Source organism: Lonchura striata, chromosome 10 (genome assembly GCF_046129695.1).
Source record: "Lonchura striata isolate bLonStr1 chromosome 10, bLonStr1.mat, whole genome shotgun sequence".
Lineage (NCBI taxonomy): Eukaryota > Metazoa > Chordata > Aves > Passeriformes > Estrildidae > Lonchura > Lonchura striata.
The window spans coordinates 15,195,135-15,222,793 of record NC_134612.1 but is presented as its reverse complement, the minus strand read 5'-3'; the positions used below and the strand labels follow the sequence as shown (position 1 = coordinate 15,222,793).

The window sequence follows — 27,659 nt, the reverse complement described above, 5'->3', positions numbered from 1 at the left end:
ACGGCCAGGGCCGCGGCCGCCGCCAGGGCCGCGGGCTGCGGGCAGCGCGGGCAGCCCCGGCGCGCCGAGCCCCGCAGCGCCGCCATGGCGGGGCGGCACCGCGCCCGGCCCGCCCGCAGCAGGGCGGGGCCGCCGCCGGGCCGGCCCGCGCGATGACACACCACACACACCGCAGCCAAGTTTAGATACAAAGTCTACAGCCGTACATAACGCGAAGGAGGGCGAGGTATACAGTCTGTACAATTACAGCTTAAGGGGAGGGGTTTTTTACATTTTACTGCTGGAATGCTTGAAAAACACCGAGTACAGAGGAAGGCGCGGAGAAAAAAAAAAAAGTTCATTATTTTGGAGAAAGTAACGTCTCTGCTTGAGGAAACGATGATTTCTTGGCGATTTCTGTCAAAACGCGGAAAACTTAGGCTCCTAACAGAAAAGTGAGTGGAATTTTTCCTCCTCTATCATCTCCTTCCATGGGAAGAGAAACAAGAAAATACTGTATGCAGAAAGATAAAGCAAGCATATGAAAGGTTATATACCAAAGTGGTACACTCATCCTTTTCCCCAGTAGTGCCTCTCCAGAGTTGACCCTGTTTTAAAACTGTGCCGCTGTGTAAGCACGGGAGCAAGGCATGTTGGTTGTCAGACTGCACAAGCCATAAACTCCAACTTGGGAAAAAGTGTCCATAATGAATGGGGCAGACTGTAGCCTGAAAAATTGATTCTCAAAATACTTTGTGTGTTGAAGAATCAGAATAATTAGCTAAGTCCTTCTGACACTGTAAAAATATCATGTCCTTTGTACTTATATATTATTATTTGCAGTTTCATCAAAGGGTCATGTTATAGTCACTGTGTAATTTGAGATTATCAAATTGAAGCAGCAGAGGTAACATCCACAATTTAAAACAGATGGCTGCACAGAAGCACCGCAGTCCTGGAAACATGACCTCAACCCTCCGCTCGTTCTAGTTCTCACCCTTTTAGTTTAGTGCTACAAAGTTTATGCTCTATCCAGGAGACCTAGTAATTTGGACAACACGTGTACTGATGTCATAATGCAAAACAGGAGAAACTTCCTCTTGTACAGGGATTTGCTGACAGCAGTTGGAAGGTCTGGTTGCATTTTCTAAAACTATTTCAGCTCAGTATACAAACAGGTAAAATATAAAACCCCATAGAGCAAAAAATGCAGTATTAATACAGGATCCTTTAGCAGTCTAACATTAAAAGCCCCAAATGGTATAATCCATAATCTCAAAAATCAGTGGAAAGACTGCCACTGATATCAGGGACTTCCTGGATCAGGTCCTAATGGACAGAGGGGCTGAAGTCCACAATGCACTAATGAGCACCTGGAACACACATCCATCTGATTGCAATGTGGGCTGTTTGTGAAGGCGAAGAAATACCTCTACAATCCAAATACACCTTCATCCAAATTAATGTAAACAAATTCCAACTCTCTAGCACAGACAGTGGCATAATTCAATATGATAATTCAGAAATTTAAGTTTGTATGCAATGTACTGACACTAACATAAAACATGAAACCTTATGAACAGTCAAAACAATTGATACTATTAATGAGCCACCACAGACACTACTTTAATCAATATGCAATGGACATACATTACACCTCTGAAATCAAGATGAATTAGAATGTAAGTTGAATTCCTCAACATTTGTTGTTCCAAGAGACTTTTGGAACACATAGGAAAGATATTATACTATCCTTCAATGGGCTAATATAGAAAATTACTAAAAATCCATATGAAGAATGGTTTTAAAATGTGCTGGGGATCTTCTGCTTTGTCCCGCACTACTGTATTTCATACCTACAGAGAAACATGAACTGGAATTGAACCTTTCTATTGTCTGGTACAAAGTACAAGATGTTAACCCACAATGGAACCTTACTATCTACTATTTCACTTAGATTCCCCTTGGAATAGAAATAGAAGTTTCCTAACATTACTGAGCAGAATATTAACATGAGTCAAAACTCGATATGGAATCCAGATCTTCATAGCTGTGGTGTTAATCACACTATTGAGGGCTGAAACCTGTGAGTCGCAGAGGCCCTAGAACACAGAGCCTACCAGAGCCTGGTGACACTGAGCCATCAAATTTAATGGTACATTCATTTCTGCCGATAAGCAACATGTTACCATTGCACCTGACCTGAAAAAGGCTTTAATTGAGTGCAGTTTATACTGGACATCCTATCATACCCAAAAGGACAGGGGAACAAGGCTGAAGATCACAAGTTACACAGCTACTCCCTAAGCCATTAAAACTCCAGTGCTCCTGATGAGTCACACCAGCTGTCAGTCAGGTGGGATTCATCCTTTAGCACAGAGACCGATACTGTTTCCCAGACAGATGAGAGTCGGGAACAGAATACATAATGTGTAGAGCTACAGGGAAGCAACTTCTTAGTCTAGAGAAGTCATCCTGGAGAATTTGTCACAGAGGGTTTTGTGGCCAGTGAAGATCTCCAGCAGCCTGGACTGAGACAGCAATTTTGCCACTAAGCTTTAGGCAGCTTTACATTCCAGCCAATCACACTACACACTGCCTGCCAGCCAGGCTGAGAAAAACAAACATTTAGAAAAACCTATGTCTAAGGTGGATATTATGCAGTTATATTGTCACATGGTCCCATCTGTACACCAGGAGTCTTACTTTCTCCAAGATCTACTAAAACACCCATTTGCTCGTAAATACTGCTGATTAGGAAGTATATTATCAATTCATAGGCAGCTATCTAAAAACCAACTTACTAAAAATTACTGCTTACAGGTGATATCCTTAAGTTTCTTTTTATTCAGACTAAATGTGCACTTTAAATGGGCAAAATTTGCTTTTCCTACCATAATTAGACCACATACAAAGCAAGAACTGTCTTGTAAGATTATTCTGCTTGGAAATAAAATCCACTGGACAATTCTACAACACTACTAATTTTGTAGCAATAATAATATGCAGACTATTACACATTTGATTCAGAATTATAAATGTTTGAAATACTTCTTAAAACTCAACATGCCAGAAAGTTTAACGTTACCATAGTTTACAGATTTCAATTTGTTTTATCCCAGTTTTGCTTATCTTTCCATGGAGAAAAGCCAATTAATTTCCTAAATACACTTAAACAGCAGGTCAACATAATGCCACAGCTTTCAGAATTACTGAAAACTGATTACTGAAAACTCACATTGGTACTGTGTCACCTAAAAACTCTGTTTAAGTTGTCTCCATAGGGTAAACAAATAAGAGGATAAAGAATTGCATCTGCTGATTTGAGGTTTAGGAGGATTATTATCTAGGTATAAATAATCTGATATATAAGCATATATCTAGAGACACCATTTATACATGCACAAGGGCAGAGTGGGGCTCACAACTACATAAAGCAAATTGTCTTTGCATAAAGCAAATTGTTGTGCCCTCACAACACAGTTGTAGACTGTGATCATTCATTGACAGAAATGTGCATTGAAATTCTAGTTTTTCTTGTGCTCACCTAAGTTTAGACAACACAAACATCCTTGAAAATTATACAAGGGCTACTGCTTCCTAATACAAAGGCTTGATTGCCCTAAACTTAGTGTGGCTGCAAGACACGAGACTTTTATACTAAGCTTAGGGCCTGTAATGAGAACAGCAAAAAGTAGAAACAGCCTTTCTACAACTATTCTACACAAACTTTGTTGGTTCAACATTTACTTTCATGTCTCAAATTTCAAGTTTTCATGTCAAAATACTACAAACAAACCCCATATCATGTCCAAAAGGATTGTTTATTTTTCATGAAAGGTTCCACATGCTCATTTAGAAGGATACTTGCTGCACTGGAAGTTTAAGAGGAAAAGAAAAAAAAGGAAAATAGTCTGCTCTTAGGAATTTGGTCCCCAGGATATATCCCTTTGCGACTGACCTGCAGTCACCAGCATAAAGGCCAGCCTGGTGCTAGAGCTCCCAGTGTGAAAGAGCTTGCAGAAGAGCAGGAGCTATCACATCTGTTACAGCCTACCTCCAACCAGAGCCACCGCAGGAACAAGAGAATCTGTTGAGCTGCAGTCCCACAAATGGAAGGACAACTCAGTAAATCATTACCCAAATTCCCTTCCAAACAGTCCCAGAAAATGCAACCCAGACCTTCTTGTCAGAGGCACATTCTTTATGGTGACAGGGGACAGAGGGCAGTCGATGACCCTGGGTGGCAAAGCTGCTGTGACCACCCTGTGCTCAGAGCCCGCAGCGCTCCAGCCGTGCTCTGCCACTCCCGAGTGCGAGCTGCAAATGCTGGGCGTGGAACAGGGGCTGCTTTGCACTCAGCTAGCAGGGACTCAGGCTTTGAAACATCTTCAGCTGCTGAGGTATATGTACTGTAGAACATAAACCAACTCATACACTTCCCCAGCTACCACAATCTAAAGCTACATTGGAGTGGTCATTTTATCCAAACTATCTAACAAAATGCATACAATTCATTCTGTTAAAGTAAAAAAAGACTTGCACTATAAGCTTCAGGTTCTTTTCCTTCTTGACACTTAAGACTTCTGGGAATCTGACTGCTGGAAGCGGTTTAACTTCTCTGGATTATTTGATGCCATTTGAGAAAAGTCACGAAAAATGTCCTGATAAATTTCATCTCCTAGACAGAAAAGAGAAGAGAAACAGTTTTAAACATTTGTAATAGTCAACATCACCCACCATTGCACAAATGCCCTACTGTGCTATCAATTACTGCATAACACTTAATTCATGTATGAATACTGCTTCTAGATGGAGTGATGCTGATGTGAACTCTGAAAGACTGGTTACTTGCATGCATGTTCTGTAGAAGCAAATTAAACAAAGCCAAACTATACCTGAAATAGTACCTCACAGGCAGCCACACAGAGGAAAGTTCAGAGTTAGAAAGGAAAAGTTAAAGCACTTTAAAGCAACTTAAAAAGAAAAAATATTTATTAGCAGTTAAAGGATATAATCCTTGTTTGGGCAAGGAAATGCTAACCAAGATTTTCTACAGAAAAAAAGATTTATGACATAAATAAAGATTTACTTGGAAACAAAGATCAGAATTCTTACAGCCAAACAGAATTCTTCATGAAAGAAACAATCAGCAAGCAATAAAATATATATTTAAAAAGAGCAGTCTTACGTAGATAAATTATTGTACATAAATTATTTTTGTCTATTACTTCAGCAAAAATAAAATTTCTACATTCACTTCATCTACATCTTTCATTACATTTTTCAGTTTGATCTCTAAGAACAATGATACTTCCCCTAAAAATCTTTTCTTTTTCTTTAAATCTTCACCCTTTGTGCTTAAACACAACCCTACTACTAAAACATATTCCAAAATGTGTTCCTCCCCCTCCCTGTCTACACAGGAAAACACATTCAGGAGTGATTATTTCTTGAGTCATTGCCAAGTCATTATTTTGCCACTTTAAAATGGACTTTTTTTTCATTCATTCTCACATTTTTTCACCTACCGGAGAATTTTGGGCTTTGAGTTCAAGTTCTGTTTTAAAACATGAACCATACCCTTTCATCTTCAAGAGGAATTAAATGCATCAAACATTGGGTTGGGCCAGGAGCTATGTAGCCATTCAAATTTTAGAGTCTTCCCAACACAATGGTCACACAGGACACAAGATCCCAGCACTACTGTTTCTTGCTGACAGCTTGATTAATAGCATGACAAAGAAATCAACCCCAAATCCCTCTCATCTTGTATGTTGAATATGAAGATTTTTTTTTCCTAACATGATTGTGGAAGAAAATAATGTTGTGCTTAAAAGTTTGCACTACTGGGAAAAGTTACATTGTTTTGTTTTTCTATTTTTTAATGCACATTTCCAATGTCAAAACTATCATTCTTTTGGAGATGAGACTCCATTCTTTTAAAAAAACTTTCACAAATAATAACTGACCTTCCAGAAATATTTAACAGGGCAGTAACTCAATTTTTCCCAGACTTTAAAATATTAATACATTCAAAACTGCTCCATTAAGAAAAGTCAGTTCTAGAGAAATTCTCTTTTGGTTTTCAGATTTAATTTCAAGTATGGTGTCCCTGCTCATGGCAGGGGGGTTGGAACTAGATGATCTTTAAGGTCCCTTTCAACCTAAACCATTCAGTGATTCTGTGCTCTAGAGATGAAGCAGGCACAGGACAGGTAAGAACTTCTTCCTCTGGGAGACCAGCATAGAATGGAGCTGTAACATTTACCAAAAGAACAGCTACAAAGGGCAAAAGCAGAATTAGGCTTCTGTGACAAAAAGCCAATGATGCTTTTAATACAGAAGTGGTCTCCACTGGTGAATGAGAACTGCAGTTCAAATTGCCACATTTGGTTCTTTCAAATTAAGTTGAAAGAAGAAAAAGCTATTTTTGGAAGATAGATTGGCTCTAGCTTTGTCTCTATTACATAACAAAAATGTTACATACAAAAATAGACTAAAATAAAGTGCCCCTTTAGTTTGTACATTGCATTAATATGCTTAATACTGTAAACCTTATAATTATTTTTAAATTCTACTTTAAAATTGAATTCTGGAAGTTCCCGTTCCAAGCAATGTTTTCCCTAAAGTGCAGGTTATATGTACAAAAATACTGTAACACTGCTTTACCATTTCACACCAGAGTAACTCAAAAGGCACACATCATACATTCAAGAAAAGGTAGGAAGAAAAAGTAGCAATGCTAATATCAAAGAGTTAGCAAGACATAGTGTAGCACCAGGAGATGAGCACTCAAGTATTATACAGAAACAGTACCATGGTGTAATATGGCTTCTACACCAGAAATAACTTTTTAAAGCTGGTTTCAGCTAGTTCCCATTCCAGGAATGTTTTGGAAGACCAACTGTACTTTGCAAAGCAATATATCCATTCTCTCAGTAGCTCAAACCAGCCATATATATTTAAATTATAAATTTTGATGTCATTAGCTACATGAGCAATTGTTTATCAGCTGCATTGCCAGAGCTGGGAAGTAGGCAGTTGGCTTCACTCTGATGACAACCAATTCATACAATGATATTTACCCTCACACAGCTACCAGCAAATATACAATTATCTTGCAAATCCTTATTTTCTTCTAGAATCAATTTTGGAACACTGGAGTTCTAAAGTAAGGGCAGTGCAGGTAAATTAACATGTATAAGCAATGAAAAAGACCTGCATCCCTTAAAACCACAGAAAGGTGTGACACCTCATGACAGCAGACAGGTTCTTACACTGACACAACCCTTCTATAGCAGAAAAAGCATTCAAAACACTCAAATATTAACTCCAACTTTTAAAAGAAACTTCAACAAGGGTGCAGAGCTGTGCTATCCGAAGATACCGTAAGTTCTCTGGCTGAGACTCTGTGCTCCAGCTTGTGGCATTAATTTCAGAAGTTACTCTAATGAAAGCCTGCCCCTGATTTTGGTCAAGCTCTGCCTGTTGTGGCAAATCTACTCTTTACTGTCAATCTCACCTTACCAGCTGTAAAGTATCTGGATCAGATTGCATCAGCTGCAGTCTCTAGATTCTACAGCTCCAATCTGGTAACATCCCCCCTGCCCAATCCTCATGAGTCAGTGGAAAACACATGAGGGCTTTATAGGAGTGAACTGAGTACTCAGCACTCAACCTGAAAAATAAGGTTCACCTTTCACTTCTGCCAGGAATAGCAGGGTATTTTTAGCTGTCTAACTTCACAATCAAGAGTGCCTTCATTATTGGTACTTGCATGATATTAAATTACCTTCCTATGGAAGCAAATATCACATCAGAACATGGTTTAAATTAGATCTGAGTGCCTGAGAATAAAGTTGCACATATGCATTAAATGTAATTTGTTACTTTCTTGCTGGAGTTGGCTCAAGTATCTGCCAGCTTCTATTTTTTTTTAACCAAACAGAAAGAAACTCTGCATACAAAAATACATAGTTAAGAATGACTGCTTTGTTTCTTATTAGTATCTTAACAAATAAAAATATTTAAAAATAAAATTTAAGGAAATAATACTTTCCTATTTTTGTCTGGAGGCAGTTTGAAATATCTGATGTACATTTTTTACACTGGTGTGCAAGCATTTTTTTCTTAAAAAAGAAAAAGCAGACCATTCCACAGGAAGGAGAATGGTGTCCTGGAATAAGATGAACTCTTCAACAGTCTCTAAGCAAGCTGAGTCAAAAAGCTGCTACTAAACAATGTCAGGTAAATCCTAACATGACACAAATGTCAATGGAACAGCAATAGGAGAAAACTGTGGACAGCTACTAGCAAAATAGGGTGGTCATGGCTGTAGTAACACACTGCTATAAGGATGCTCTTTAAACAGTCTCCTTTTAGGTTCCCTAAGTACTCTGATGAAGTCACACCACTGAATTTCTATGAAGCTTTAGAATGTGTTGGTTTATAAAAAACATTATTGTATGAAGCAATCTTAAATTTCCCTCAGACACTAAGAATCTAATTGCAAACTGATAAATTCCTGTATACACTTCTTATACTGCATTTCAGTGTGGTTATTAGAAGAGTATTGACCTGGCTGCCCATAGAGTCCTTCTGATTCACGCATTTCTTCATTCATCCTTGCTAAACGCAACCTGCCATTCAGAAAACAAAAGGAACAACATCATCTTTAAAGCACAAAAAAGACTACAATGCAAGACCTGCAACACTCTCCTGAATCTCACATCAAAGAGGTCATCTACAGATAGAGTATTTTGACTTTTCTTTTGTTCTCCCTGTTTTTATGTACAGGAACTTTGACATTTCTTTTATTTTTAACTTGAAACAGAATAGGAAAATATAAGTTACCAAGTCAGAAAACAGAATGTACAACTTACAGTGTAACAATATCTGCATTTGCAGCTTCCACTGCTATACTCAATGGATCTTTCCCGTCTTCATCAGTGGCATGCTGGTTTGCTCCTCGTTTTAGGAATAAGCACACTTGTCTGTTTAGAAAAAAAAAATTGAAGAATATTTTTGACAATAAAGGAAGAAAGCTAATAAAGTTAAGCTAGATACAATGTATTTAGCCTAAATCATCAAAAGTCTCATATATATCAAAATAGTGCAGTTCATCTAGAACATGTTAACAGGGTAGTAAGCAAACAATTTCTTTAACCCACGTGAGAAAACACATATGTTTTGCTATTGGATGAGACTGCTAAATCAAAATATTATTTCCTTTCTCACAACTAGAGCTTGAGAAAAACTTGTATCACCTGAAATAGTACTAAAATGTCAGAATATCTGGGGCCATGAAGAAGCTTCCCATGAACAACTACAGTAAAGGATGGCCATGTACAAACTGTGGGGCAGTGAGTTACCCAGTGTGTCCTAGAACTGTGGCATGGTGCAGGGGCCCCCTTCCTTTCATGTCTCTGATGTTCACGTTGGCCCCATTCTGCAGCAAAAATTCACAAGTAACCAGTGAACCCTATGGAATCAAAACAAAGAAACAACTCAGCACCAGATCTCTAGAATCAAACCAAACCTTTTCTGCCTTCTCACCACTGAGCCACCCAGTAAATGAAACAAAAGGGAGTTGCTTCCAACTTTAAACACAGAATTCATAAACATTCTACTAGACATAGAATTCCAAACAAAGCATTAACAAGAAAAAATATTCCAGAAACAACTCTGAAAGAACACTGTAAGCATAATTTCAGCATCACATTATCATTCATTATGGAAGCAAACAGCTCACAGTGACACAGAAATATCGTTATTTCCCTTGCTCTCCTCCCCCATATCACTAGTGCTGTATATCACATACCCCTCGCACTGCCTGAATCAGTGGTGTTGCTTTGTTTTCTTCCATGTTGACCCAATTTACTTCAGCTCCATGAGCCAATGCTTCTGCCATGTGAGGAAGATTTTTCTCAAAGGCAGCTTGATACAACTGCAATCCTGGACTAGACTGCTTGGAGTCACAGAAAACTGGAGACTCTTGCTTGTCTCCTTCTGAAAAGAAAAAAAATTGCTTACCTAATTCCTGTTTTAATAAGGTACCTCTTGGAAATCTGATCAAAACATCATTTCTCTGGCAATAGGTAGCTCAGCTTTTGCAGAATGCTATGTATTGTTGCCCCATTCTGCCAGGGGAATTTCACAGATGCCTTCAGCTCCAGTGTTCAGGCACAGTCTCTTCATGGAATTATTACTGCATTGAAAACCTTCTCTCCACATTACTGACACTTGTATATACTTCAATCTACATATTCCATGTAATTTCTAAGAAATTATTTAAGGTCAGAATGTGTTTTATTGTAAACTGAAACATATGAATAAAACTCATTTTCTGCAAAGATGTAGTCATACAAATGTATCTTTATGTGAAACACCAGAGTATGAGGCTAATACTATTCTGACCTAATTTTTGTTAATAGATACCATTGTCATTTACCAATTACTTGCTGTGGCTATAATCTTTTGGACTAATGCACAGTCTTTCTCTTCATCTCAGTTATGGTTATATGGAGTGAAGTCTGGGAGATAAAGAGGTTACTACATAGAAGCTTTTGTGAGTTACAGCATCATAAATATTTCTACAACATAATCACAAAAAATCCAAGCCACATGCTGCCTGTCCGCAATAACACCTGTGAACTACTGGATTTAAAACATACCTTAAAAAAGAGTTTGATGTAGAATAATAGGTCTGCTTTATAAACAAATGTTTTGGAAATTTTGAGAAGCCATACTCAATATATCTGTCAGAACAGCATGCTAAAAATAGCATATAATTTCATTCATCAACTTATAGAATTTCTGAGTTGAAGGAACAATGTTTAAAGACTTGGTCAATTCCACAGAAATAAGAAACAGAAAAATTAAGCAAGAATGCACAAATAACACATAAAAACCTACTATCTGTGACTCAAGAGGAATTCTACCTCTGTGGATTTATTTACTTATAAAAGGATCATGCATTTGGGATCAGCCTCATCTGACTGGGAAAAAACTATAGTTCTTTGAACCCATTTAGAAGGATTAAATGTCATTTTTGGTAGCAAGCCCAAAGAAAGATTGGTCAGGCAAATTTTACCCTTGCTAAAAGCATTTCAACCAGGATAGTAGACACGAATTGTATCACAAAGCATTAATCTGTTTTACAAAAAGAACATGCTGCCAAGTGATTAAATTTTCATCTTACAGTGCAAAGCCTAACACACCTGGTTCATACAAACTGTTGGCTGATATAGTAGAGGCAAGGTGTTCTCTGCTGTCATCAGTGCTTGGCTGGATCCCACTGTCACTGCTTCGGACTGTTTTGGGGAAAAACTGTAATTACTATGCAGAGCTGAAGCTACCTGCTCCTCACGGATCCCATGATAATAAAGCAAGCTCTTATACTTGGTCCTGAATATAATTTTTTAAAAAATGGCTTGTTCTCATTCAGTATTCTTAAAACATTCATAGAAAAATATGAAGTTACATTTTGTAACCATAACATTTACAGTAATAATAACTGTCAAAGATAACTAGAAATTAAAAAAATCAGGATAAGTAAAAAAGCTTAAATTATTTCATGAAAATACTAAGCAATGCAGCAGCCTGGAGACAAGAGACAGAAGCAGGGAGATGGCCACAACACACAATGGATCACTAGTGCAAACAGAGAACACGCCACAGCTGTAGTACTTACTACTACGGAGTTTTGAAGAGGTATCAAAGTAGGAGAAGAGTGAATCAAGCTCATCAGGACAGAACAGAGACTCCCGCCTCGCCTCGTCGCTACTTACAGCAACCGCTGGGACATGCAGGTTAGCAAAGCACAAAGCGGGCAGTAAGGAAGGGACAGGGCAGGAAAGAAAGTTATTGGAAAAACCAAGAAGGATGAAATTACTGAGGAAAGAAGGTGGTTAATATGATTCTGAGTTATAAGCATCCCCATTCCAAATCCTTCCCCATGTGAAAAAAAAAATTGCATCTCTGAAGAAGTCTTTTCTTCCCTACACTCTACACTAGGCTACAACCCATTAATAAAATAGATTCCATAGTCTCTGCATGAGGCAGAAGCCAATTAATATAAAAATATATTACCTTAAAAAGAATATAGGTAATACAGCTAAGGAGAGAAGTGTGTAAATACCTTTTTGGGATGCTGCACCTTGTCCCCCTGCCAAAAGAGATTTTTCAGGGCCACTGTGCCTTTTCTCTTCCTGAATTTGAGGCAAAACTTTTGTTCCAGGCTCAGGCAGAGGTACTGATGCAGCTTGCTTCTCTACAAACTTTCTTTCCACATATTTTGCTCTGATGTATGCCTCCTTCTCCTGCCTGTCATATACAAAATTCTTGGAGTTAGTAAGCTAATATTTTAGTATTTTCATGTATTAAAAAAATATCTATTTTTACTAAAGTCAGTAACCAAAACTGTAGCTTGGCATTGCACATAAGACACACCTATAGAACATTGTCAGAAAGATGCAAAGCACACTGTCACTTTAAGGATTCTTTATTAAATTTTACAATAAGGCTCAAAAGGAAGTAATTTTTTTAAGTTCACAAACATGTATTTACTTACAGACAGAGACTTTAGAAAGTGGTATGTGGAAGAAATAAGCATTAGTTACTCTATGTTACCTGCATTAAACCTTTATACATGTTTATATTGTTAATAAACATATATTTAGTTTCTAATGTAAATATAAATTGCAGCATTTGTTACAGGAACATTAAAATTACAAAAGAAAACAATAAGTCCTAGGTAGGCTCAGCAATCAGTTCCATATCACATATTGAAGTATTTTTCCTCATAACCTGAAGCTATCAGTTTAAAACACAACAGCAGTTGTTCCGAACTGATAAAAGTGGCTGTAATTATTGCACTGAAACTGCTGAAAAGCAGTTACCACTAGAAAAAATATCTCACAAATTCCTACTTTGTTTATATTATCATCACTGTCTCCAAATTGCCAACACTGCATAAAATGCAGTTTTCTATACTAAAAAACTGCTGGGCAGCAAGCAGCACAGAACTGGAAAGGTAGTAAAAAAGCAAGTTTTAAGAGACAGCCTATACAGCAGCACAAAGCATTGGGAATCTACCTTCAAACACAGATTAGCATCAGAGAAATAGAAGACAGCAGTAGTATGATTTGAAGGCTGCTGTAAAGCAGCAGAGCTCATGTACAATGTAGGTAGGAAGATGAGAACATTCTGAGGCTCAGGGAACAAAAGGCAAAAAAGGTAAAAATGGAAGAACAAAGTCACTGTAAACAAAAGGAACAGACACAGGCTCCTTCCAGGAGCACTCCCACACCAAGTCCAGCTGGCTGAGCTGGTATCCAGCAGAGAGGAAACAAAACCCACATGTTCAAAGTGATACTGTCGAGCTATCATCAAAAGGAGGGAGTGTGACCACAAAAAGAACAAATGAAGAGGAGGAGCAGAAAGGGACCAACAGAAGGAATGCCCAATAAAGAGAGAGAGTGAGAAAAGGGAGAGAGCAAGACATAGTGGGGATACAGGAAAATGAGTACACTAAAGGAGTGTAACACAGTTAAGTGGCAGCATCTTTTACAGGTGGAGGCTGAAGGAAGCAACAACAAAAGGAAGCAACAGGCACTGCTGGTAAAATACTACCTTTGACTTCCAGATTGTGGCTTCTTTACTCCCACTTTTTCCAACTTTGCTTCATATATTCTATTTATAACATCGTTTCCCAATTCACACATAAGCTATAAAGCAAAATGAATAAATTAAAATATAGTTGCAAAAAGCTTTATCTACGTATTCAGTTGTTTTTAACCTCACTCAGCTTGTATTTACAACTTAGTGTTTTCACTGGTAAAGGTACACTTACAGAAATAAGCATTGGTTTATACAATAATAATGAAACAACCAGTGAATAGAAAGACCAAATTCTGAGTAAGGTAAGAAAAAAATCTAGTCACTTTTAAAGTACCTGGAAAAACAACCACCAGAATGACACCTGCAGGCCTCATTAACAAAGGTGTTTTTCCATCAGCTTTGCCAGGAGCTCTTCTTAGCCCCTTAGCAAAAGACAATTCAATCAACTGTATTCCACCTTACCCAATGGACATTTTTGCTAAACCATAATCTGATACAACTATGGAAAAGAAACAGAGACAAAAACCTACTTACAGGAGAATTTAACCCTATTGATTGCAGTTAACAGACTTCTTGTTTCTAATATCAGGTAGAATACTAGAACACTTAGCTCTGGTATTTACATGAACAGTACAAGAGGTACAGCTTTTTTTTTTTTTTTTTGGACTGGGCAAGGGAGTTGGTTGATTGTTTTCTCAGCATGCACACATTGATAAAAAATTATTTAACCACAAAACACGTTGTTTTTTAATTATTCAGAATAGAGAAGCAATTTCTAAGTGCCAGGACATCAAAGCTAGAAACAAATGTTTGCATGAATTATCCAGTTGCATACATGCATCCATGCATGAGTTCCTATTTCAGGATTTCAGTGTCACATGATTTTTATAACCATGGTTCAAGCTAGAAATTTGGCACACAAGAGCAGTTGCATGAGTATTTTTCTATAGGCCAGAAACATCTCACTGTTAAGAGCTGACATTCAAATTTTTGAGTATGATCATGCTTTAGGCTGATATATCACTTCCAAAACTTTCAGCCCACTGAAACAACATTATTGGTATGTATACAGATTTGCCTTTTTATATGTTGAAAGTATCAGATGAAACTTGCTACTCAGAGTGCACTTGGAAACCTGAAGGTGTTGTAAGTTGTTCTGAATTGCAAGTTTGTAGCACAAATTACTGTGGAGTATAAGAAAGTATGAATTAAAATAAACCAACACACAAGTATAAACATTTTCTGCTCGAAACTGCAAGACATACACTGGGTTCAAATGTATTTCCTGCATTGAACTTTCTGATGCAGAGGCTTTAGAACAACAATCTAAGTACCAAAGAGAAACCTGTTTCAAAAACACTGTACCTTTAGTAGTTCAGGTTCCCATGAATCCAACGTTAAAGATCTTACTTTTGAAAAGTGGACTCCCAAGCTCCTAAACAACATGGAAAAAAGCATTACCTTGTAACTTGTTACACCTTACCTTAGACAGATTTACCATTAATTTATGCAAATAAAGCAGTTACCTTAATTCTATTTACAAACAAGGGTCTCTAATTTTCTTTAACTATACCTTAGAAGAGGCAAACACCACCCTTGCTAATTAAGCCAATGCACAAATGAACTGCAGTTGTGAGTGTCCCCAACCTGTGTATCCCAGAGCACTCGATGCACAGTGTGATTCCCAGGTTGATGCTGGCCCAGCGAGGATCTGCCAAACCACAGTCACAGCAGGCAGCATTACCAGCAATGCACTGGACTCGCTGCAGAGCACTCTCTCCTTTCAACAGCTTCTCTTTTGTCTCACTCCCAGATTCTAGGCTCCCAGTAGAAGGGGATGATTTCTTTTCCTGTTTCTAAAAGAGATAAGACACAAACAAACCAATTAAGAGACATGCTAAACTAAAGAAATTAAAGTCCCACAGATACTGACTGTACACTAAAATACAAGAAAAGTTCTCTTCTACCAAGGTCAAGGAAAGCCACAGAATTAAAAAAATGTTTAGGTTTTTAGAAGATATATAAAACTGAATATAAGAATATCCTATGATATTTAGTCACACTACAGAGATCTCAAAAAAACATACAGGCCATAGTGATATTAACATGATGAAGTGAAAGACAGATGAGATACAATTCATAGACTTCAAAATTTCATTGTATTTCCACTGGAAGACAAACAGTGGTTTGTTTCTTTCCTTCTCTCTCATAAAAAACAGCTTTATGTATTTAGAATTTTCAGGATCTAAAGGGAGGTTGTTGTTTGGTGGATTGTTAAACTCACCTCAGATTCATCCCCTTTTTCTCTATATGCTGTGGCAATACTGGTCTGAACAGCCTTAATCCATGCCTGCCGCAGCTTTTCCGAGTCGGCCTGAAGCATGCAGCTCCTGTGACAAATCACAAAGTACTCAGAGACAGTGGCCAAGCAGCTGACATCCAACAACTCATTGTGCAGGGGTCTGTTTTCATGGAGCAAGATTCTTCCTATCACAAGTTTAGTAGGCATCATGCAATAAACACATTTATTTTAAGATAACAAAGCAGCTGAGCCTTTGTGAGCTGCAAACTCCTTATTTCAAAATTATCTGTAGGTAATGCTAATACAGAAATGGCTCTTCCAGAAACACTGACAATGACTTAGCTTTCTTACTCCAAATTTTTCTTTTTTATGCCTTCAAATGCATTTTACACCCATGACACAAGATACAGGTATCAGTCCTTGAAAACACACTTTCATTCACTGAGATTAAGACAGAGTAATTTTAAAGCTCTCTGACAAAGAATGAACTACTTTTCTCATCAACAGTAAAAGAAGCAAGTCATGAAGTATAAAGCTGTTCCAATACTTATGGGTTGAAAAAGCACAGGCAAGCAAGAGCAAAATGCTGTGGCTCACATCTGGGAATGCAAACATCAGGATGGACAGCAATCTACTCAGAAGAGAAATGTAAGGAGCAGTGGAGAGTGTAGATAACCTCCAAACCTAAAAGCAAGTTGACCTCATATGGAAAACTTAAATAATCTTCACATCTCACAATTACTAACGAAGAATCCAAGTCCTGCCCTTGCTGTGGCAGGATGCCAAAATTTCCCAAGTACAGCCCATGCACTGCTGGAGCTGAAGAATAATTTTATTTGGTAGTTTCATTTAGTGCATTCTGAAGTATAATTTATCATCACTGAGACAACAACTTATTTATGTGCTTCTCTCTCATTGCACCAATCAAATGTGGAGAAACTGAGACCTATTTTCTACATTACTAAGCAGCTGATAGTATCAGCTACTACTAAGCCACAGCAGAGCTCTGCACCACAAGCCATTTCTGCAAAAAGCACAAGAACGCATGTTTATTTTAATGCCAAAAGTAAACTAAATACCAGGGACACTTCTCACAGCATCACTTACTCTCAGCCAAAATTTCAGAGAGCAGAATTTTTCAGATACTTTCCCTGTTTTGATCTATCCCAAGAGAAATATTAATCTTACATTTTAAAGCAACTACATGTAATGATTTTTATTTTTAAATTAACATACTCAATTGCTTCTCCTTACTTTGTTGGAGAAACCACCTCAAAACAGAAACGTCTTTCTATGTCTTCACAGTGTTTAACTGTGCAGAGCCGCAAGTCTTCAACAACTACTGTGGGATTATCCTAAGAGATAAAAGTTAACAAGAAAGTCAGAGAGAAAAAATAATATAGTTGATAATAAGATAATAATTCAATCCTGAATCATTAATCATTGAATTCTATTTGCCTGGTTACACTAATTTTTTCCTTCAAAACTAAAATTTGAACTCAGTGGATTTGGAGATCTACAATCCGATCTACTGAATAATCAACACATTAAATTTAAACATTATTCAAGGAACAGCCTCTGATCCCAGTCGGTTTGCAGTGAGGAGGAGTTAATTGCCATAAGCTCTTTCCTCTTTTTTTCCCCACCATCTCCATACAGTTTCTGGTTTTTTTTCCAACCTGAAGAACAGATACAGCTCCTTGGTGTAAAAGCAGATTCTAGAACAGCAAACAAAGGAGCAAGGGCCCAAAACCTGACTGAAAAGGCTTCTATGGCTTGGGGCAGAGCTGAACTTGCTGATTTAACATCAAACAGCTGCACTTCCCACCAGCAACAAGGCAGATACTGACTGCTGAGCCACTGTGCATTTTCAACACTAACTATGTGTATATAGCTGCCCTGACTGCTTTGTAACAAGCTTTTGTGCTTTTTTTCCCCCAGTTGCTGAATTGGGTGTGTGAACCAGTAAGTAACTGGTGGGAACAAGTCCTGAAAGAGTTAAACACAACTGCTCAGAGAACAGCATGGAATATTTGACTGCCAGCAAGTAAGCACAAGCCCTTTGGGACCAACTTTTAAAGCTCTAACTAGGTTACCAAACCCACAGCAAAAAGAGTATATGCTTACAATCAGTGCACAGGAATCTCAGAATCTGTCAGTGTAGCTATTAGGCTCATTTTACAAAGGGAGAAACTAATTTAGAAAAAACCAGTAGGTTGTTGAAGATCACACGGGAGGCACATCAGCAGTTTCCCCAATCAATCAGGAAAATCATCACCCAAACCCCAAACTATCCCAAGCCAGTTTTCAACTCCTACCTTAAACTTCTTCTGGTACACAAGTTGGTTATTTTGTATTGAGAACCAGCGCCTATTCAAATGAAGAGACAGCCAGAGAATACATAACTGATTTTACAGTGCTTATGGGACTGAGATGTGCTAACATACAGTCTACAAAGAGACTGCATAAAAAAATTCAGGAAAGTAATACTGCAGTCAATTTTGGCAAATATTTCATGAGAATAATGAACAAAGGGGAAGCAGACACAAAACAGAAAAGAAAGCAAGGTTCAAATAATTTGAGTCATAAACAAACACATTCATGTTATGACAACATTAGTTAAGCTATCACACAAAACATTTTCAGTTTAAATAACATTTCCTTCAGTATTTTAGCAGCAAGTTACAATTTTAAGTAGTTGTTTGATAAATGAATTCAGATAGTTTGAATAGAAAAAAATACTTAAACCCATGTAAACTAATCCTGAAACAATTTTGGGAGTAGAACTTACTAAAGCAGTAAAAATGCTTCAGTGTTGCTATCCCATGCAGGTTTCATATCTGTCTACATTGGGCATGTCTGAAATAAAAACACTGCATATAAAAACTAAAAAAAAAAAAACCAATGAAAACCTTTTAAGTAGGATCCTAAAGCCTCAGTTTTGATGGAAAATCAAATAAATCAAATAAAAGATTTAATGAAGGGATCCTGTAAAATTCAAAAGATAATATAATGCTTAAAAATTCCTCTGAACTGTATCCTTCCTTGTCAAACTCACTGTTCACACAGGATACATCTCAGAGAATGGAAAAAGCATTCACATTTTAGGAAAAAACCCTCTCAGATCTGTAACAATGACCACTTAATGAAAAAAAATCCATTAGATACAACCATGCCTTCCTAGCTCTTCAGGGATGTACAAAATAAAAGCTAACCAATTATCACAGTTTCATTTTCACTGACAAAAATGAAGGGAATGTAAAAGACAATTGAGTGAAATTTACACCTTGTTTTGTTCAGGCTTATAATGCAAACGTGTATTTACCACAGCATAATTCCTCATTTATCTCCAATACCCCACCTTTAGCACACATCACTTTTTCCTGCACTGCCAGTTAATTTGAATTGTAACAGTACACAAAATATTGTGTTGCAACAGATCTTTTTATTCTCCATAGGCTGTTGAGCTTCAAGCTACAGTTTACTACAATTAGTAACAAGAGGGCTCCATGTATTTGTTCAACCACCACAAGCCATTCCTGGAAAGAAGTGCACAAAGATGGTTAGGAAAAATTAATATATACAAAAAATGTTAGATCCAAACCAGAAAAACTAGTATTTATTAGAAAGGTTAGTGTTTCATAGACAGATGAGATTCTACCTTTTAATAATCTTTTCAAATGTTGTGCAGATATATTTAATTTAAAAAGCAACAACAGGATCTCCTGTCATTCTTGACTTTTTAAATTTATTAACAGCAGTAGTTTTAGTCACTGCTATTGAAAAGGTGTCATCTTTACCATCTATTTGCAGATGCAGTAAGTATGCCCCAAATATAAGGCAGGTTATTGCTAATATAAGTATAGAAAGCTAAACAAAAAAGCAGACTTGAAAAGGAAATAAACTCATGTAATTTTTCATGTGCTTTTTTTGAATGTAACACAAAATAGAACAACATGAAAAGCGGTGCCTAAGTGATAAAGGGAGCGGTAAAGGAGAAAAAAAAAAGCAGCCTTGCCCCAAGACAACGAGCAATGGAGCAAATCCCTAGTAAGAGCCTTAGGAAGTGCAATTAACTTCATTAATGCAATGCTTCATTTGTTCTACAGCTAAATATTTCATGAGTTACTCTAGTAAACAAGCTCTAATCTCATCAGTTGGATATAAGTGAACACGCAAATTGTAACACGAATTTGTGCCATCTTTAAAATCTAGTCTAGAAGGTTTGAAAGTATTTCAGTCCCTTTTTTTTCCTAGTAGAGAAATTAAATCTGTTAAAGAAAAAATTTCCGTCCAGCTAGAAAAGGTACAGGTTTTAGTGCTTTTCTAAAATAAACTTTTACCAAATGAGATCAAGAATTTAGAATGTAGATCACAATTTAGAAGTAGGTGTCAGAGTTAATACATTTTGTTTTTTTCTTAATGAGATTAAAGTGTCAGACTGCCCTTCAAGGTGTCAGCACCACTGCAGCTTTATTCAGGCCAAAAACTTGGAATTATTCCTCATTAACCAAATAACATCAATAAACTCTACACTTTACTGAAACAAACAGACTGCTGGGGGTTTATACCAGCATCAGCCAGGAACTTCTGAGGTACAATCTCTGTACTGAAGGTGCTGCTGTAGGGTAACCCACATCTATCAGGTTCTAAGAATAATTTAATAAATCTCCAGGCATCATGTGTGCAATAAGTACTGACTATTACCAAATTTTCCTTAAATGTGTCATTCTGTCAAAAGCAAGAGAGAAGTATGGTGAAGGAGAAAACAGTCTTTGGAATATTACAGTAGTTTACACTGTTTTACTTCATAGTGGTTAAATACAGTTGTTCCTGTTTAGAAACTGAATACTTTCCACCATGTATACCTACACAATTCAAAACTGTATTTATTAAATAGGAAACAATGAAAAATCTATAGAAAAAAGTCCAATTTCTGAGAACTGAGAGTAATACTGAAAAAAATAATAAAATTTTAGTTTGACATAAAACAATGAATTGTGCTTTGTGATTCTCAGAAACAGTTTTCTCCTCTAGTTGCTACCAGCACACAATTAAAACAGAGTAATTAAGAAAGCACAACATTTAAAAGTACATGTCTATTCCCAATGCAGTTGATAAGACAAAAAAAAAATCTCATCAACAGCAATTGGGAAAAGGCAAGGCAATGATCTTGTGCAGAAACTTGGCTTTAATTCCTTTTTTAGCTAAAAAGTAGCTCAATCTTTCTAAATCTTTTAAAGGAATTGAGCAGCAGGTATATGGGCATCCCAGGCAGAATCCTTCTGTTATTTTCTTAGACTGAGTCACTTACACATCCATTGCAAGTAATCAAAATTAAATGCAGGGTTAATGAAGAGCTTTTTGCGTGCCACGGAAACATTGGGAAGGTATAAAAGAAGCTGGTTGGTACCTGATGTGATCTGGCTTTTTCCTGTCATGTGAAAAAATGGGGTAGGATTAAAACATAAGGGAAAGGAGGAAAAGGGATGAAAAATGCAAAATGACCAAAATAAGAAAAGAATTAGCATGATCTGAAAATACAGCAGAATTAAAAAGGAATACATCTATTGCATCCAATCTATTTGGACTCAAGCTAGTGGTCTGACAAATGCTTTTCTCCCTACACACATTTATTATTTCTTTGTGATATGGACTTATTTTTCATTTGAATTTCTGGGAACCAAAAGAGCTTTCCAGCTACTGTTCCATAATAAATGCATCTAACTCTTGTCCTGATGCCTTAAGAAACCTGGTGTACAATAACGTGTATCATTTACCAACAGACAGACATACATTCTAAACACAGGTGTCCATATCTGTTACTCTAAAACTTTGCAGTACAAGGATATAATTTTGATTCCACTGAACTGTATTATCTGAAATACTTGGGTGCATTATGTCCTTTCAGTCATAACAAAGAGCGATTACAAAAGCTCCATCTCTTTCAAAATATAGTGACACTGAATTGCAAATAACTCAGGGTTTACTTTGCAGCCTGCTCAAACACTTATTTGTTTCTAAAGCCAGTGTCACACAGAAGTGTCCCAAGAAAGGAAACTTGATGCAAAAGCCCAAATAATTAAAGTCTTGAGATGATGAAACATGAGCTGCTAGGTGCCACAGGAAGAAATTTCATTATGCTAGCAAGACATTAGTTTGGACTGCAAACAAATTTTTATTCACCACAACAGATTTACCCCCTTCAAAGGGCTGTATTATAATCTTTTTTTTTTTCTCTCCCCCCAGCAACCAGACTTTTCCCAGGATAATACCACTATGGGGTCCATGGATTCACTGACCAAGACATGTACACAGAAACACCACATTTCTCTCATTTGTCAGCTAGAATGATTCTGCTGTGTCAAACCCAGACAAAACCTATCATATCCTTATCTCTTCTCTGTTGATTTTAATGTTGGTAAGTATCTGCTAATAGTGGCTATTAGAATGGGTTTTGGTGCCTTTCATTCACTCTTGAAGGAGTTCTTAAAAAGGTCTAGAACAAACATAAGACCAACTGATACCAATGGGAGTAAAAGAGAAGCCTCCATTTAAAATCCTCATTACTACTGACTGCATTTAGCAGTTAGCAAGGAAGACCAGTGCTGTCACCTTTAGCTCAGAACAGCAGGAAATTCCAGTATTTCTAGACAAATTCTTCTAGTTTTGCTTCAGCTGGTTGATTTTCCACCCACCTTCCCCAAAGATGGGGATGTAATAAAGGAGAAAACTGCTAATCTGTAAGTATCTTGTCTGTCTTGACTTCAGCTCAGAATTCCCTAAAATAAAATACATAATTCTCTGAATGTTTCCTCCTTTGGTATTTTGTAAAACTTTACACACAAAACAATTTAATGCAATGACAAAATCCTTTCTTGTACTTTAATTAGCAATAGGAAAAACTTTATAATCTCTAATATACAATAAACTTCAAGCAGTACAATTCCCCACAGCTGAAACAGTAACACACACAAGTAAAATCTTCCATCACAGGAAACAGGCAGTGACCACTTCTGTGCCTACAGTATAGCAAGCAACTACAAATGTATTCAGAAATAACAAAAATATTTCTTTATTAAAACATAGCAAAAATGGCAGACTAGATTCAGAAATTAAAAACTGTCTTCATTAAATCTTAAATGTATATTTTATATATGATAAAAGTAGTTTAATAGCAATTAGTAATGGTTTGTGAATATGTGGAATACTAAATTTAAATGATTGATTCAATTTCAGAACTGTTTATAAATAGCATATCCAATCCTATTTCTTGCCTTAAAGCATCCAATTTGTCTATCTCAGTGAGATAAATTATCAAGGATCTAATACTAAAAAGGTTAAATGGTTTGCTTTATTGAATGCTCCTGTGAGAAACAGAAGAAAAAACTATAAGTAAATATCAATTATTTAATAAAAGTAGGCAGCTCTGACTCATTAACAAGCTGGTTATCTTTGCCCTCTTAAATTACTGCTTGGATATGCTTTTATTATACTTGTTCAAATCTGCAACCTAATCTGTAGGAATGTCATTGTGTATCTTGATTTAATTACAATGTCTGCTTATTTACTTTGTGTCCATTTAAATTACCAAGACACAGAGGTTAGTTTTAATTGAATCCTATTCTCTAATCACTTCAAGGTAAGATACATGTACAGTATTCCTAGGAATTAAGCCATGTGGAAGCAGACACTCCTGTCCTGCTCTCGCATGTCACTGCCCTGATATTCAGAGTTCCACCATCAGTCAATCCAGCAATAGCAAAAAGGACCCTTTAAGCCCCTTGGGAATCCAATAAAGGACAATCTCCTGCCCTATTACTGCATATTTTTCTCAGTATGATAACACTAACATTTTACTTTACACCAGAAAGGTGCTTTTGACACACATGTCCCAGTTTCCTCCCTTCACCATCCTTTGATGCTTCATAGATTTATCTTGGAGAACTCTGAATTCTGTGTGCATGAAACTAACCCAGAAAGTACATTACAATTACAGATGAGTAATAAGGCCAAAGGACCAGACCAGAATCAGTCCAAAGCAAAATCCTTTGTACTAGTTGCCCATGACTTGCTAATATAGATACAGTCTTATTGACTCCAGTGGCCCTTCCATCAGTCTATGGATTTAATGAAATGATCCCAATTTCTTACAAGCTTGTGGTGTGCTGAGATGCCCAAGGAAGTACAGAATAAGTAAGATTGGAAGGGACCACCCACTCAAATGCACATTTTGTCCTTTGAAACACAGCAAGTAGTTTAACAGAGGCAACACGGAAAAATAGCAGAACATCGACAATAGAGAGCTATTTATCACAACCAATTACATCTAAAATTCAAGAACTGTATCCAACCACACTGTAAATGCTCCAGCATATATATTTCCTTGAAAAAAGCACACTCCCCTGGAAATGTAAAAGAAATCCTGTTCAGGAAGAAAAATATTTAAATAGTAGTAAAATATACATTGTTAAAGATAAATGACTAACAATATATTTTGAATTCCCAAAAGGGTCATCAAAACCACTAAGCAAAAGTCACTGCACAAGACAGGAATTTTAAAGGATAACAATTGCATTGCTTATCTTTCATTAAAAATAACTTGAGTGCTTGACTGTGTTTCTCTGCTTCCACTGATTATACAGCTTCTATTTTACTCTGTCTTCTAACACTTTCCTAGCATATGCTTTCACAAGGGAAAGGTTTGCAAATAACTAGTACAGAAAACAAGGAAAAATGGCTGTGAAGTGTGATCTGTAAGTTAACTAACAGAGTCACCCCAGTGTTCTGTCAAAACTATGGACTCAATGAGTTACAGAGATTATGAATCAGATGAGAATTCAGATTCAAAAGCAGTATTTTTATAAGCAGCAAATAGAGGTTCTGAATAATTACCTGTTCCAAGTCTTGAAGGCATTGCTGGCTCGCTTGAATAAATAACCTTCCATAACAATGCCATTGGCTGCATCTACATTGTATTCTAGTTTAGCATCATCACTGGAATAATCCTAGTACAAAGGAACAAGAAAAACACACTGCAGTTCAAATGAAACTTCAAATATGAGCAGTACTGTTGTCAAAGAGTAAATATCTAAGAATAAGGTTTTGCTTGCAGCCCTTATTCGTCAAACCATGACTCTCAGCCCCTGATGGCTTTTTTTTAAAAAGCAATTTTAAGCAATGAGAATGCTGAAGATTTTTACTTTACCTGCAACAAGGGGAATTTCTTGTTCAGGTATTGGTGACCTCTACAGCCAAATAGAGGGCAAACATTGCTGACAGAGCATCTGATGCTTCAACTGTCTGGTCAAATGGTCTCTCATATATGCCCAAGAAAGGGGATAGAAAAGCAGAGGAGAAGAAGAAGCCATGAAAGTTAGGAGTTAAAACTGAGAAACATCTGCAGCCTGTTGCAGATATGTATAAAGTCAGTTGTGCTTTAGCATTTTCTTCAGCTCTGTCATGTTGACAGCTGAGCTGCATAGGAACTTAGAAGATAAGTAATCAAATAAAGATGATGCTATCAGTTAACTCTGGAGTAAAGCAATCACGGTGCCGGCACTGACAACAAGACCTTGGCAGTAATTTTTTCTTTAAGATCTTGGGGTAAGATTACAAAATTACAACTAGGATAAGGGAATATGTATTTCCATCAACCTAATAACAACTAAGCCGAGCTAATAACAATTAATAGCAGCTTTCTGAGCTTTAGAAAGGCTGATTGCTTCACATCTTTAGGAAAGGTAGGTTAGACTAATAATAATTGTGGCAATCATTTGCTTTCACATCTCATTGAGAACAGCATGGGCTCTTCCCAGGGAGGTAGAATTCAGATATTCAGAGAGTGGGAGGCTAACATCTACTAGGGGTGCATGAAAAAGCACACATGGAATGACATAATTTCTCACAACTTTGTCCAGAGCTGAAAATAATATACATGCTGTAATTTTATTTCACTGTTATTAAAATATATATCCTTAAAGTAGACTAGCAACATATGGCTTCTTCCCTTTAACACAGGTGTAAGAGACACATTACTGAAAATTAAATTCCGGAAGAAAAAAACCAAACAAGTTAAATATTGAAAAGACAGAATATTTTGTAACATGACTTTCCTGAAACTTCAGTAGTTACTTTTTATAAATTGCTAACATCAGCTTTGTGTGAAAAGTATATCTGAAAGTCTCTGTTTTGTACTTTGCTTCTTAGGAATTTGTCTATACATAAAGGAAAAGAGGCAAGAATTATATATAAAAAAGTAGCTTCAACACCAACATGGTCATTATCCCGAGGAAATAGCCCAGGATGCACACAACTTTCGTGCTACACATGATGTTTACTCTTATACATGCAGATGGTTTGGTCCAATCCAAGGTTAATTACACATGATAGTGAAATGGTTACAAATATTCAAATGGACCCTTCAAGCTCCCCAGTCAGAACAGCACAAATTCCTTACAATTACTCACTGTTTTCATCTATTACTAATCTGGATAGATTACCTAATGTTGAAAGGTTAAATATAGATTTTTATTATTGAATTTACAGACGATCAGTGCAAGAGTTCTGAAAGAAAATGGAACTATCATATCACTACCATATACTGATCTGAATAAACATACTAGTTATAAATAAAAGCTTCACCAAAATAAAAGCAAATTTTTGTATTTATAATTCAGCAATTCATAACTTTGATTTTCTGCCTGTTTTCTAGATCAGAACATGCTGAATATAAAAGGCTTCATGTAAGCTCTCAAAATAAAAAGAGGAGAAAACCACTATGCACAAACTTAGACACACTGATGTCACATTCTCTACATTCCCCAAAAACTGATAAATTACTCTAACTTACCAGATCCCAAACATAATGAAATCTGCTAAAAATTTGCATCTTCTTGCCTCAGTGATGCCTGCAACTCCTTGTCTAGTTAAAGACAACACACATTTCCTCAGTCTTTTCTGTCCAATGTAATCACATTTTCCTCTGGGTTTGGAAAACTGCTGCAGAAAATGCAGCTGTCTTTTCCAATGACTCCAGATCTATGCTTTGAAGGTGTATATGGATCATTTATCATGCCACACTCTCAGTCAGAATTATCTAAAATACTGAGCCTTCTCATGAAATTTATTTTGTGTCATTTTTAATTACTTCTCTGATTGAATTCCACTTTTACAGAGCAGAAAAATACACCAGAGTAATAGAGGCAAATGTCAAATATCTCCTTAACTGAACATGGCAGACTACCAGCTGGAGCAGGGAGGGAATAAGGCTTCCATGTGCTTTATCCATAAAACTTTATTGACAAAGTTGTGATCAGTAAAAACAATCAGGGAAAAAAAAAGCCTCATTTCAACTCACAGATAAAAGCAGAAAAAGATGTTAAATTAGCTATGTTCTGATCTTAGTCTCTGCTATTCTACAATTTAAAAAATAGGACCAAAGCAGTCACATTATAGTTTATTTTTATCTTTGTGCATGGAAAAGTTTAATGAATCATGAAAAATAATCTGGGGTGGAGAAAAATCCACCCATATCTTTCCAGTGTCCTGCATAAGAGAATCACATGTTAATAAACTCAGTCACTGTATGTGATTCAGAATTGTGTATTCTACCAGCAGGCACACAACTGAGAAAGACTTCATTTTAAACATAATTAAACTAATTAGGTGTCAGTTAGGACTAAAGTAGACTTCACCTAACCAGAATTTTTAAAAAATTAGCCAGTATTATGTAATTTTTACTGAAGTGCTACAT

General features: G+C 36.7%; 1 protein-coding gene across 2 annotated transcripts in view; it reads right to left on the bottom strand.

The window, feature by feature from the left end:
* Positions 1 to 180: 180 nt before the first annotated feature.
* Positions 181 to 27,659, bottom strand: part of ACAP2 (ArfGAP with coiled-coil, ankyrin repeat and PH domains 2) — a 63,640-nt gene continuing 36,161 nt past the window's right edge. The window contains exons 10-24 of one of the 2 annotated variants that reach the window (XM_077785679.1): positions 24,800 to 24,912; positions 18,223 to 18,274; positions 17,159 to 17,259; positions 15,887 to 15,992; positions 15,250 to 15,458; positions 14,968 to 15,037; positions 13,615 to 13,709; positions 12,122 to 12,306; positions 11,675 to 11,779; positions 11,202 to 11,294; positions 9,803 to 9,990; positions 9,354 to 9,463; positions 8,865 to 8,975; positions 8,560 to 8,621; positions 181 to 4,660 (exon numbers count right to left, since the gene is read on the bottom strand). In XM_077785679.1, the coding sequence (XP_077641805.1) occupies positions 4,557 to 4,660; positions 8,560 to 8,621; positions 8,865 to 8,975; positions 9,354 to 9,463; positions 9,803 to 9,990; positions 11,202 to 11,294; positions 11,675 to 11,779; positions 12,122 to 12,306; positions 13,615 to 13,709; positions 14,968 to 15,037; positions 15,250 to 15,458; positions 15,887 to 15,992; positions 17,159 to 17,259; positions 18,223 to 18,274; positions 24,800 to 24,912 (1,704 nt within the window). In that variant the 3' untranslated portion in view covers positions 181 to 4,556. The remainder of the gene's footprint in view (positions 4,661 to 8,559; positions 8,622 to 8,864; positions 8,976 to 9,353; positions 9,464 to 9,802; positions 9,991 to 11,201; positions 11,295 to 11,674; positions 11,780 to 12,121; positions 12,307 to 13,614; positions 13,710 to 14,967; positions 15,038 to 15,249; positions 15,459 to 15,886; positions 15,993 to 17,158; positions 17,260 to 18,222; positions 18,275 to 24,799; positions 24,913 to 27,659) is intronic. The other variant, XM_021536877.2, reaches the window with a different exon arrangement.